This window comes from Artemia sp. Qi Xiang Cuo, unplaced genomic scaffold (assembly GCF_049724085.1).
Source record: "Artemia sp. Qi Xiang Cuo unplaced genomic scaffold, ASM4972408v1 HiC_scaffold_3198, whole genome shotgun sequence".
NCBI classification, from domain to species: domain Eukaryota; kingdom Metazoa; phylum Arthropoda; class Branchiopoda; order Anostraca; family Artemiidae; genus Artemia; species Artemia sp. Qi Xiang Cuo.
Window position 1 is genome coordinate 84242 of NW_028300592.1, and position 14768 is coordinate 99009.

General features: G+C 36.6%; 1 protein-coding gene across 1 annotated transcript in view; it reads left to right on the forward strand.

Moving 5' to 3' along the window:
* LOC148938506 (gamma-aminobutyric acid receptor subunit beta-like) overlaps positions 1 to 8239 on the forward strand; it is an 84073-nt gene extending 75834 nt beyond the window's left edge. Inside the window, exon 6 of the mRNA XM_089107740.1 lies at positions 8064 to 8239. Coding sequence (XP_088963866.1) covers positions 8064 to 8239 — 176 coding nt within the window. The remainder of the gene's footprint in view (positions 1 to 8063) is intronic.
* Positions 8240 to 14768: the final 6529 nt, after the last annotated feature.

Below are 14768 nucleotides of genomic sequence, written 5' to 3' on the forward strand. Positions count from 1 at the left end.
AATGAATAAGTAGTATAGTAATTTTTCTTAGATCTATCTAGTACAAGAACAACAAAAACAATATTTCATTCATTTATTCGACATGAAAACTCTATTTGTTCAACATAAAAAACATAAAAAACACTCTTTCAACAAGAACAAAACTCTGGTTTGTTCAAACATTATTGACATAAAAAATGACACTTTTTGTTCAACAAGAACAATGACGCTATATGTACAACAGTTATTGTCATAAAAAAAACACTTTTTGTTCAGCAAGAACATACACTATTTGTACAACATCACTTTTTGTAAAACACTTGAAAAAAAACACGAACATGAACATGAACAATATCAAGTTGAACATTATGAATTTAATACCCTCCACCCTCCGGGGGCCGCGGGCCGAAAACCAGCCGCAGGCGGGACCCAAACAACCCCCCCCCCCCGGTGGAAAAAATGTATACAATAGTCGCCGTCACTGCTGCTGCTACATGTTAGAGTGTTTAATTTATGAAAGGTTTGGTTGGGTTTGGGTTGGATTGGGTTAATTTATGAAAGGTTTGGGTTAGTGGTTAGAGCATTCAGGTTAATTTATCCAGACCAAGTTGATTGCGATAGTCTATGCATTCAGCCCGGTCTGAAATACGGTGGTGACCATAGGGTAGCACGCTTATACCATTTTCAAGTACATAGATTTTGTCGGATATGCATGACATTGCATTCTTGTCAATTCTTACAGTATAATTTTTATACTGTAGAGAGCGAATTGCAAGCACTTGTGCTCTCGGCACTAGGCTACTCTCTAAACAGTCTCTGTACACACTCATGTTGAAATTGTTCTTTACAAAATGTGTAGGCACCCCTTTACAAGCTTGCTTTACATCCCTGTTATGAGTTTCCACGCAATAAACTTTAGGACCCGGGAACACCCCCCTGGATATCAAATCACTCCCCGTCTCTGATTTTAACATTAGTAGCTGGTTGGGGGATTGACGTTTCACCAACTCGGGGTAGAGGGACGGATTCCAGTTAGTGAAATCCATCCGCGAGCTGATGTGTTCCCCATTTTCTAAATCTCCCAATAAATCCCCGGTTTTTACTTTTAACAGCAGAGAATCTGTATCCCCATAGTAAACTTGAACCTCCCTTGGCCATTGCACCTTGCACAAATTGTAAGAAAACGACAACATGAGCTTTTTGGAAATTTCAAGTACTGAACTACCTCCTGCTATATTCTTGTTCAGTACCACATTTCTCTTTTTCCTGTGTAGAAGAACCATGCTCGCCTCTATGCTCGTGAACGATGTAAAATTGGGGTCAGCAATAATTTGTGCACACTCTTGAGGGTCAGTCACGACGTCACAACGGGATCTGTTCCGTACACTTTCACACATTTTTCCAAACGCTGAATTTAGAATGAGCTTGTACATTTCCGTCTCCACTTTAGTGTTTGCCCGAGAGTGTTTATCAACAAAGGTGTCGATAAACGTCTTTAAGTAAGGTTTTTGATTGAATTGCAGAACCGTATGTATTTTGGTGATCTTGAAACCATTGTTCACCATCCAGTGCTAAAGCACATGGTGAACAACGATTTTCTCCTTAAGGTCCAGATCTGCAATCAGTTTTTTGCCTAGAAGGGGTCCAGTGCATCCACATATCCTCAACCAATGATCGATTGTAGGGGCTCAGCGAGTCCTTTGTCACTGGTCGATTGATACAGGGAAAAACAAAATCTCTAACTGAATCATGAAGCGTAGATGGAATGTGACCATCAATTTCAAAGAACCATCCTTGTTGCCCATTGTCCTCGACGGTGTTAATGTCGGGGAACTCACAAGGATTCTCAAGCCATTTATAGTTCCCACACGGCAAAGAGTAGTGAGACATTGCCGACAGGTACAATGAGTTCATGTCCAAGAACACTGCATTTGACTTTGATCCGGTGCTGTTTTGTCCGCTTGGATCTGTTGTCAAAACGCGATCCCCATGAAAAACATACCCACCCCTCATTGATCTTTCTACAAAAAGGTGTCGATCCACGTCAGGTATTAAGCCTATTTTCTCCCTATTAATTTTTAAAATCAATTCCATCACCAAATGTGGTGTGGAAATATAATATCCTATATCTAGTCCAAACTCTGCATAGATTCGATCTGTGCAGACAATTCTTGGGGACAATATTTAACAGAGTCAAAACGTCACTGGTCAAGTACAGTCTACAATAAACCCACCCTTTTTTACAATTCCTGTAAGCCCACACCTTCTTGGTCAATTCATATTCCTCAGCAGTGCATTCACTGTTGGTGAGTGAATTATAGAAAGCTTCAATTGGAGGTAGTTTCACCTCGCTTAAGCGAGCGCCAGAACAGTAATAGTCGTATGCATATACACCTTAACAGGTCAACTGGTCATACATTTCACTGTCTGGAAAGTGCTGTTTAAGCAAAGAAAAACTATCAGAATTGTCACTTTTCTGCACTTGAATCAATTGACTCAATGCCTTGGGAAAAAAACTAAAAAAAATTTAAAAACCTGATTTTACTCCAGCACGTGTGCCCATTATTTACTACCTGCCATTTCAACTCGAGAAGCAATAGCTTCTCTGCTGATTTGGGAATGATGTTATAGATAAATGAATTATTTACCCATGGACTACCTACTCCCCCTCCCTCCCTGCGCATACGCGCCAAAGCCGGTAAAATAAATTTTAAGTCATAAATTGAATTATGAATAAAAACTGGAATAAAAAACTGCTGGCTAACGTTTATGTTGCATGATTGATGCGCTACCCCTCTAAAATTACTACCCCCAGAGGATATTTCCTGCCACAAGTGATTGTGGTCTATGAATTTCCCCTTCCCCCCTCTAGTCCCTTTCCCCTTATCCCGTTCTTCAAACTCCCCCTTACAAACCCAACATATTTTTTTATTTTTAATCGCGAGACAATCCTCTGCAGACAACACCATGGGGTAATGGGTATTTCTCAAACGAGAAATAGCGCCATTAGCTGTGCCAATTAATCTAGTCAGTGCCTTGACCATGAACTCTCCCTCATCCAACGTTTCGACTATTTCTAACAACTGCATAGTGTTAGAAACTGTCTCTTTGCGCGTTAGCGTAGGAGACTACAATAGCTCGCTGTTCTTTGATTCAATTTGGAAATCGAGGATCGTTCACTTCCACTAGCTTCGCTTCACAATCCAAAGAGATTTTATTGCTCTGGAGGAGGGTATTTTGAAAATTTTCAAAGCATAAAATGGCCCTATCCCCTGAAACCGTTTTCACTGACTGGTAGCCATGCCGTCTACAGTGCTTCATATGATTTTGTAACTTTAATTCTGTCCAGAATCGAGACAGGCATGTTGGACAGTAAAAACGTGTCCCCCTAGTCTTACCCTCCCCAAGAACTCTACTGATGTCTGTGATTGGGTTGAAATGGCCAATTGAATTGGGGTCACTAGGTGGCGTGTACAACAACCAAACCCAGTGCTTCACCAATTCAATCGACGGGCCTCTTACTGGGAACACCACCCCCTTCTTTTTAGAACGAACCCCATCCTCAAATTCAGTGTCATGTTGAACCACAGTAACGCCGATATTTAAATGGGCATTGGCTCTTTCGAAAATATCAATAGACCTGAGCGTTACTGGGTATTTCCCCTCTAGACAAGAAAAATCTACAATTTGAAAATCGGACCCCTCCTTCCCGTGCACAGCCCAGTAGTCTAAATTCATCTTGGTAGCGTCACGTGCTAGAGGCTTGAATGCTGATATGAGGAAAGCGTACTTGAAATATTTTTGACCTGTTTCAAAACAGATTTGCTGAACACCTTGACAATCTTCTAAATCAGGATTATATTTTAAAACTATTGCCCTTTCCCCATGTATTTAAAATAAAATCCTTTTTAAATTTACAGATATTAACGCTTAAATTTTCAACAAATAAAACTACAGACCAACTCCCGTTTTCGTTATAATTCTCGAGTTGCGTAATAATGCGGCCTATCCACTCCGAAAAAACACCCTAAAAAATTTTCTAAATTGGGATAGACCACTCGCATCTCGGTGTGTACATAGTGATGATAAACCTTACTTTTCCCTCATTTAAATAAAACACCTTTAAAACAATAGAAACCTTAATTGAATCCCTACCTTCCCAAAACTGAATTTGGTTTTCTAGCAGTGAACGAATTCTATCTACATAGTCATGGACAATTTCTACAGGGTCAACCACAGAATTACCCCCCAAAAGCGAATTAAAAGGGTCACCAAAAGTTGCAGTGTAGACAACTATTGTATTTAATATTGTGTTTGAGATTTGAAAGTCAGGGAATGATGTAAATTGGATATTCTCCCCCTCCTCCCCCTCTTGTAGATTATCACCACCCCTCCCCCACATTGTTCAATTTTAGAGCTATGCGAAGCCACTTCAGTTGTTTGAAGTGGGGAAATTTAATCAGTGGGGGGAAGGTTCCCTGTTAATTCATTGGAAAAATCCTCTAAAATTTGTAAGGTGTTTGGACTCAAGTCTTCCTGCTCAACTGCGCTATTATCAACATTAAAATAATCAGCTAAGAAATTTTAATTGTTATCAGGAATTTCATTAATGATACCTTGCCAAGACATTTCATTGTCACAAAACTCCACAGGCGCGTCTTCTTCTCCTACTGACGAGCAGGGGGGAGATTGAAAATAAGGATCCAATACAACCTATAAAAGAAAAATAGCTTATTTTCAAAGTGTCTAAATCACCCTATTTTTAAAATTGGATTATTACTTAAAATGCGCTTAGTAGCAGTTGGTTCCCTACTCTATATATATTCTGAAAGTTCCAGCTTAATACAATCTAAAAGATGAAATAGAAGGTTTTGATTTTGTTCAAACAACTCAAAAAATTTCATATCGATACTATATATTTGCATTGAAAAAAACTGTGGTCTTTACTTGATAGCCTATTCCTTTCAGGCCATATACAACTCTTTCCGATAGAAAATTGTTTTTAAATAATACAGTTTATATCGCAAAGATTTTACTATGGGGAAATTGTGTCTGGGATATAGTGCCTTTTTTGGCTTTGCTGTGAGAATTCAGTTGGCTGAATGTATGCAATAATTGACCTGATTTAAAAGGGGGAACAATATTTTAATATCTCTGACACGCTTTTACTATGATGAAATGAAAGGCTTACTTCCAAGTCCCTTAAAACTATAATATTCTTGCGAAAAATTGCATTATTAGTTTCAAATGGTGAGATAAAGGACTCTCTAACAGTAAACTAGAAATTAGCTAAAAATATTATCATTTGGCTGAAAAGATAGCGAAGATGTCTACAGTAGGCAGAGAAAATAGGAAAGATTAAAAAAGAGCGGTTTCTTTGGCAAGCAAAAAAAAACATTATATTTAGGTATCCCTGAGGGGAGGGAGCAGAGAAATTTAAAACATGGGGGGATTATAGTGAAAATAGCATTTTAATATCTTCGACAAGCTTGTGTTAGGTTGAAAAATGGGTTTGTTTAGATATTTCTATAACCAGGGAGAATGAAGCGGGTAAAAATACTAACATTTTTATAGCGGGGTTGCACTTGAGTGCATGAAGGCCCTGGCAGAGAAGGCAGGAGGGCAGTTTCATGATCTGACACCGACATGGAAGTTCTTGAGGGCCCTGGCGAAGCATGCTGGAGGGCAACCTCCTGACTATGAATAGACGTGTCATTTCTTGAAGGACCTGGCGAAGCAGCTTGCATGGAGGATACAGGGGATTGATAAATCGTGCCCTTGGATGCTTCAGCTATTACGGCTTGCACAGATGCGGCGACGGCGATGTCACTGGTAGGCTGCATTGGTTCCAGATTGGATTGGACAATGACAGACATCACTGGTCTGGAGGACCTCGGCCAGTTGCCATACTACACAACTGTCGCCTTCACAGTGGTTTCATTATTACCCCTTGCTCTCTTTTCAGGAGGAGGTGCACATTCTTCGTAATTGACCTTAAAAAGAAGAAAAAATTTAGTATGAAATAATGATTTCCTTTTTTACAGAAGAAAAATTGGTAGCCCCCCACCCCCTACCATAATTTTGTCTAGAGAGCATTTATCGCAAAGAATCCCCCTCCCCTCTTTTCAGCAAAGTAAAAAGTGAAAATTTGCAAGAAATATACTAGGCTCAGAAATCATACGTTTTTATTGCACAACCTGTGAAAAATAAATTTTGACAATCAGTAGTTTGTAGCCTTAGGATAGAAATCAATGTTTCTATTTTTACCATTTAGAAATTTTTTTTTTAATGTTCCAGTCTATAGGCTTTAAAATAGAAAAAAAATTGTTAACAAACAGCTTATAGGTCTAAAATTTACGATCATCGGTAAAAATGCTATTCAATTTACACATAATAAAGTTATATATCTTTTCCTTAAACCCACCCCCCTTACTTTTCACGTGAAGAAACAGTTTGTTTTCACCTTACAATGAAGGTGTTAGAAGCGAGGCATTGCCCATTCCTCCCCTTTTACATAATGTCCTAAAAATATTGTTAGACATTAATTTTGAAATAACTCGTTTCTCTACTTCCATACAGATTGCGTAGGCCTAGCTTAATTAACGCAATCTCTTTCTGCATGAAACTGTTTTAACTCGATGGGAAAAAAAATACTTTTTCAGTGAAACCTTTGGCTAAACCGCTAACGTAAGGATTAACAAGCAGGATGTACATGACAGATATCAATAATTAAGGTTTTAAATCTTTGCAGAAATGCTTAAGTCATAAGAGGGTCAGTATATTATGAGTTGACAGAAAGTTGACAGTTACTTTTAGGTAAGATACAGAATTTAACAAAAAACATAGTTATTTTCCATTGGAAGAATTAAATTCGTAAACAGAGGGGGGAGGGGGAGGTTTACATGGTAAAAAAGAGCGTATGTTACGCTTTCTAGTGAGTATAAACAACACATATTGGAGTTTGTATTGTGTGTGTGTGGGGGGGGGGGGTTACCTGAATTTGAATATATTGTGGGGGCTATGTAAAGTGATTTTATTTGGAAATAACCTATGACAATTTACTAAATAGAACTCATAGTATAAATCGATGTTTTTAATGTTGTTACAAAAAGTATCTTCTCAGAGAAACCTTTTGGCTAAGTAACGGGCTTACTTCTAGTTTTCCATTTCAGGTCAACTAGAGGAGGTATGAAACTAAATTAAAAAGTACTATTTGTGTCCAGATTTTTAAAAGGGTGTATGTTGCTAAAATTGCTGAAAATTTTTCTCCAGCATACACATAGAAGGCCAAACTATGAAGTCTTAAAAAACGAAAAGATTTAAAGTATTATTTTCTTTTTCCCTGAAAAGACCATGTCAATATAAATCGAACAGTAATTAATAAAAAAAACTGTTTCCATAAAATAAGTTTTTCAAAGGAAAGTAAAGAAGTTCATTAAACAAAATATGAGCAAAAATAAAATCAAATAATCTACCAAGCGTGAAACTACTACAAATCAGCGTCGATAAATAAATGAAACCCAAAACGAACAGAAATTATAATAAATAACCGAGTCAAACTCTTAACGAGCAGAAGTTAACATAAGTTGGGCGCAAAACCGCTATGCCTCCCCAAGGCCAGAACAAAATTTGCACTTTACTGAAAAAATACAAATGAATTTGCATTGTCATTTTCATATACATATAATGATATTTAGTAATCAAAATGTTAATATTATTTGATTTATTAATTTTATAAAAGTAAAAACATTTATATTTTTTTCAGTAAAGTGCAAATTTTGTTCTGGCCTTGGGAAGGCATAGGGGAATTAGCGCCAATAATTTACGTCAAGATCTGCAACAACACGACCTGAAAATGCCAACTTAGTATTTTTAGTCGATCTTGAAATATTGCAGATACGCTCTTTTGACAATATCGATACACTTTAAATTTTTATACATTTCAACATCCTCCTTAACATACCTTAAAAGTTTCAACTTAATGCCCTTAGCTGCTCCTGAGATATTGGGGACGCGTCGAATGCACGAAATGTCTTCTTATTTAATGTAACTTTCGGACTTTTCACAGTCTGGACTTTTCACAGTTAAAGATAGAAACGGGGCCACTATTAGTAATAAGGAAAATGTTAATGAGAGACGGGCAGAACCTTTTGAGCATGTGTTAAACCATGATAAAATTACTGGAAATGATATACAGAAGAAGGAAAATGCTTGTGACAATTTGAAAGTGAATGAAGATATATTTGCAACGAATATTTAGAGACAGTAATAAAAGGATTTAAAATTAATAAGGCCTCGAGTGCTGCTAGTGTGATAAATGAGGTTTTGAAATATGGGGGTTGTGAAGTTAGGGATAAATTCCTGAAGACTATGAATATTTTTTTTCGAAAAAGGGGAAGTACCTAGCGATTTCAGGAAAACTTTAATTTTGCTCCTTGATAAGACAGATGTTAAATGGGAGTGTGGTAATTACAGTCGCATTACTTTGGTTTCTGGAGGAAGAAGTTTACTTATTATGATGATACTTTTCAGACTTGGAAATGCTCTAAATAAAGTTTAAGAACAATGTGTCTTAGGAAGGGGAGAAGATGCTCCGACCTAATTTTCACACGACCTAACATAAATTGAGAACTTTCTGAATGATCAGAACCCTTTAGTCCTTAGTTTTATAGATTATGAACAAGCGATCGATTCAGCCGATAGAAGCTTTACTTAGGAAATTTGCAATTTTTTTTTAGGCGTGGATATTGTAAATTCTGGCTAAAGTTTCATTACAATCATGCAACTATGACCCCCTAACTTTGAAAAACAAAATTAAATTGGGCCTGGAGTTTGTTGCCCATTATTTCTTTTCCTCTTTTATAACAATTGCTACCTAAAGAAGTGTTCTTTATTGCATTAATGTCGTTTTTACCTTTCTGATCAGTGTTTTAATGCGAAGTGTAATTTTGACCATGTTCCTGTATGTAAATTAGCACCAAGTGTGAGTTGTTTTGAGTGCGATAGCCTGCATATCCATGTCCGCTCTACTCTTTTGTCAAACAATCAAATTACAAGCACAATTTGAATGCCCAAGCTTTGGCAACTTCTATTATAATCGGTTATAGACCCATGTTGGAAAGCCCCATTTTTGGTCAACATTCTGGACTACATTTATCCCTTATTAAATACCCCCCGTGCCCACTTCCTCCTGCCAAGTCCACCCATCCATTTCACCCCGCAGAATTCTGTACCCAACTCACACTCTCCCCCAACTTTCTCTTTTATATGTTTCCTCTAGATTTATCCCCTCTCGTAACTCAAATCATTCGCACGGGATTCTGATCAATGGATAATTCTTCTGGGCTGTACGAAAAATGTGGTTCAATACCGCTCTGTTAGCTTACTCTAAAAATAGGTAATGCCTAACAGTAAAACATTTTCAATTATATGATTTTATTTGGAATTTGGATATAAAAATAGACTATTAGGAACCCTTTTTATCCCCGATCAGCTTTGGTCGGTTTGGATCTGTCCCATAGATTGTTTAGCAAGGTTCGCCTTATCACATAGTTAGCATTTTCTCTCATTTCATAATCTTTAGAATAATCTTTATTCTATTCTGAATCGTACACAATTTTTACTGGTGTCTCATGAACAGGCTCAATATGCTTTTCGTCTTTGGTATTATTTGATTCATTGACTGTTTGATCAATGCCAGTAACGTTTGCTAGTGCTTTGTTTTTCATCGGTTCATCTTTATATTCCATAGTGATGTTTTCTGACAATGCCCTTTTAATTTTTCCAGCAATTTCACTGTCTATTATCACATTATTTTTACACAGGTAACAGTTTCAGCACGTAGACAAGATATGGTTTATGATATTAGTAGCAGAGTAGGCCTTTCTTTTCCTCTTTGCTTTCATTTGAATGCTAATACCCGAAAGTTGACGATGGGGTGCAACAAGAGGTAGCATGTTACCACAAGCACTGGCAAGAAGATGTCCCTCTTCATCAACTATTATTTTTATGTTGGCATTTTCTTTGATTGCTATCATCTCTGGATATCTCACTCTTGCATTTCCACCATAAGAAGAGCTGAATTTTTTGGTACTCCAATGAAATTAAATTCCTTACTGTCATGACAATGCACATATACATTTCCAATAGTGCTACCATTTTTACTTGTTTCATAGTTTAAATACTTCTCCTTGTCAGCGTTCAATGCTACAATAACACTAGCATGTGAACACATTTCTAATGGGGGTCATCCACATGTTCAATATGCACTTCATCTTTGCTATCATTTGGTTCATTAATTGTTTGATTAATTGTAGTGACGTTTGCTGGCACTTTGTTTTTCATCGATTCATCTTTATATTACTTATTTATATTTTAAGACAATGAAATTTTTATTTTTAATGCAATTTGACTGTCTAATACAACATTATTTTTACAAAGGTAACAGTTTCTGCACGTCGACAAGATATGGTTTATGATATTAGTAGAAGAGTATGCATATCTTCTTTTAATCTTCCGTTGAATGTTAATACTTGAAAGATGACGACGGGATGCAACAAGAGGTAGCATGTTACCGCAAGCACTGGCAAGAAGATGTCTCTCTTCATCAACTATTATTTTTATGTTGGCATTTTCTTTGAGTGCTATCATCTCTGGATATCTCACACTTGCATATCCACCATAAAAAAAGTTGAATTTTTTTGGTACTCCAAAGAAATTAAATTCCTTACTGTCATGACAATGCACACATACATTTCCAATAGTGCTACCATTTTTACTTGTTTCATAGTTTAAATACTTCTCCTTGTCAGCATTCAATGCTACAATAACATTGACATGTGAACACACTTTATTAAAATGCTCCATCTTCACTTTTTTAAAAGATATGACTTATGTGTTTATCGTTCCACTGCTAAAAAAATACTGATTTAATACATGCAATAGACTAGGTAGTGTCGATATCCGGACATAGAATACCAGTGGGAAAGCCACATTGTGTCTCTGACCAATCACAGAGTACAATTGCTAGAGCCGTAAGCATATTTTGTCATTTTAAGATACGTACAAAAAAAAAGTTTAATAATTTCGAAGTTTAAAAAAAAATAGTTTGTTTTCATGTAAAAAAAATTGAATTAAAAGCATCAGTCCTCATTATTATGAGTATCTAAAACTGGACTTAAGTTTCACATTTGAACCAGAGAATTGTATTTTCCATAATTTTCTTACATGAAAGTTGTATGAAGTTTCGGTATTGTGTATTCAAGAGGTGAATAAACTTTCTTGTAATTGAATTTCTGATCGCGGAGGACAACAGTGTCTCTCAAACCCCGTAAAGCTATTTTAAAAGGTACACGAATTATTTATCTAACAAAAATCCTCGCTTTTTGAATGAACACCAAGTAAAGAAAAAAAACACACAGAATAAGACGACACTCTCAAACCCTGTAAAGCTATTTTAAAAGGTAGCCTACAAGAATTAGCTTGAATCTTAACATCTCTAGTGGAAATCCCCCTGTGGAGAAGTATTAAAAAACTGGCTAGTGTCGATAACCGGACAATTCTTTTTTTCTCTTTTTTATCACAAACAATTTTCAATGTCTCCAAGGCAGAGCAATTTCTTCCTAAATTCGACTGTTTAATGCACCCCTCCGGCCCGAGGCCTAAGTCATTATCTTTAGAATAAATAAACTATACCTTTTAAATAATTATAGTAGTCTAAAGTCTTTCATAAAAAGCTCAGACACGATGTCAAATTTATGAGCAGAGTGTAGTGTGTATCTCCCTCCCCCCGTAAAGCTATTTTAAAAGGTAGCCTACAAGAATTAGCTTGAATCTTAACATACATAGTGGAAATCCCCCTGTGGAAAAGTATTAAAATGATTTGGCGTTGAGGCTTAAGTCATTATCTTTAGAATAAATAAACTATACCTTTTAAATAATTACAGTAGTCTAAAGTCTTTCAGAAAAAGCTCAGACACAATGTCAGATTTATGAGCAGAGTGTAGTGTGTATCTCCCTCCCCCCGTAAAGCTATTTTAAAAGGTAGCCTACAAGAATTAGCTTGAATCTTTACATACCTAGTGGAAATCCCCCTGTGGAAAAGTATTAAAATGATTTGCCGTTGAGGCCTAAGTCATTATCTTTAGAATAAATAAATTAAAAAAAAAAAATTTCCACGTGAACTTACGACGCACATTCCTGTGAAATTTCTTGTGCAATAGAACCTTGACTATTGTTTCATAACATGCATTATAGCGTGCCAACTTTTTAAAATCTCCATGTCTTACTCTAATGTCACACGCGTGGGTTTTCCATGTATTTTTTCATGTACCGTTCATATTGTATACACTATTATCTTGTCCCGTTCATATTGTATACACTATTATCTTGTCCCGTTTCTTGTCCCGTTCATATTGTATACACTATTACTACTTATACTCCCTATCGAGAATTCCAAAATTTTCCTCAATTCCAAAGGCTGTTCGACTAATATCAAGGATGTCATCAGCATAGTTAGCTAGCGAAATATCAATACCATTAAATATACATGTGGTTAGAACTTTCTGTTTTACCCCCAGGGTACATGCCCCCAGGGCAAAACTTAAAACCCTTGCCCCGAGGGTTGTGGGGGAATGTCCTCCTCAAATACATATTTCTATCTGGAAATCAACTACGCTGAACAAAATGGCTATCTGAAAGTTTTGATTGGATGTGTTTGGGGAATGATGGGCGTGTGGGAGGGGGGCTAGTTGCCCTCCAATCACTTTCGACTATTAAAAAGGGCACTAGCCCTTAGAATTACCAATCGAATGAGCCTGTTTTGAAGTTTCTACGACAACGCCTTCTATAAAAACCATATGTGCCCTCAGGGCATAACTCAAAACCCTTGCCCTGAGGGTTATGGGGGAGTGTTCTCCTCAAAAACATATTTTCTATCTGAAAATAAACTACGCTGAAAAAAATGGTTATCTAAAATATTGATTGGATGTGTTTGGGGGATTGATGGGCGAGGGGAGGGGCTAGTTGACCTCCAATAACTTTCGAATATTAAAAAGGGCACTAGCCACTCCAATTTTCAATCGAATGAGCCCTTTTCGAAGTTTCTACGACAACTCCTTCGATACGAAGTGCCCGGGTATGGAGAAAAAAAAAAACAAAAAAAACACATTGTGCCCACATCGTTCTCTACTTAGGCAGCGCCAGCGCGCTGCCTATGATAAATACACCCTTTTGACAACCTAGATGCAAATAATATCTTCTGATTTATTTCAATATTTCCTAAATACTATCTGGAGATTTCAACTTAATAATGTTAGCCATTCCTGATATATTGTAGATACGACCTTTTGGCAACCAGGGTGTGCATAACATTCCCTGAAGTTTCAACGTAATAATCTTAACCGTTCCTGGTAAATTGAAAATATAATTTTATGACAACCATGATGCACATAGTGTGTTTAGATTTATTCCTAAATGCCCCCAACGTTTTCAAAAATCCCTGAAAGTTTCAATTTAAAGCTCATAGCTGTTTACGAGATATTTCAGATACGCCCTCTGGCAACCTAAATGCACAGAATGTCCTTTGATTTAGTCAAACATGCTCGGATCTTTCAATTCCTAAGGAAAGCACTAGAGCATCCAGTTTCCAATCAAATGAGCCCCCTCCAGTTTCTAGGATCACTCCTTCCATAAGAAAAATAACACATTACAGGTTTATGGCTCTTTACTAAAGGCAACGATAGAGCGCTGCTGCATCTGATAAGACAAGAGAATACATTTACCTACCCTTTTCCCATCCAAAAGGCAATAAATCAATTATGTTGCGTAAAACTGAAACTTTCATAATTTGATCAGACAGGGAAAAGCTGTATAAACAGCGACAATTACAAGAGTAAACATGAGTCCGATAGAAAATAGTCAAACAAGGTTCAATCAATTTTGGAAATATTAACGTTTATTTCTAACAATGATAAAAATTTGCGTTCTCACAAGAGTCATCATTAATCCAAAGTTCTTGATAAACAAATCTGCTCTCATTACTTGATTAACAATGTGTTTGCTAGAAAAGGTCTAAAATATTCATCCACGTTACGGTATACCATGTCCTCCAAAGCGGAATCTGATCACCAGAGCCAATTTGAACTTCTTTTACAACCTAGCTGTAAACTATTGACCAGTCTTAAATTACGTCTAATCGAAGCCAGTAAAAGCATTATACCAATTTTTCTTTTTTCATACAATCCTTTTAATAAAGAGCGCATGAAAATAAATGGTTAAAAACGAAACAACCCTTAAGTATGTGAAAAAGAAAATAATTCTCTAGTTTTTGTAATTTGTCAAGCATATTTCCAACTTGAAACATTTTAAAACACAATTAATTGACAGGTTTTAGAGGTTATAAAGGCCTTAACTAAAGATACATTGGGCCTGTAATTTTAGAAATTACATAAGGTTACAACTCTCTTACCTTCTTCTTCCAATTAATTGATTATCTGATCTGTTTACTCTCTTTATCGATAACCAAAACGTGCAATTACAATATGTGATGAACGGAAGCCGAGTCCCGGTCTCGTGAATAAAAGTCGAAGTAAAGAATCGTTTTTTTTAGCAGCCGGCTAAGACAGGACAGTCAATATGATTTGACACCCTTCAGAATTTTCGAAGGCTATAAACGGTTGTCTAGTCTTGCTGCTGGCAGGGTGAATGATGTCGTTCAAGACCAGGCTTTAAGATAGCCACTAATCAGAAATACTACCATAAAATCTGTCATTACTCAAGATAATAGTTTA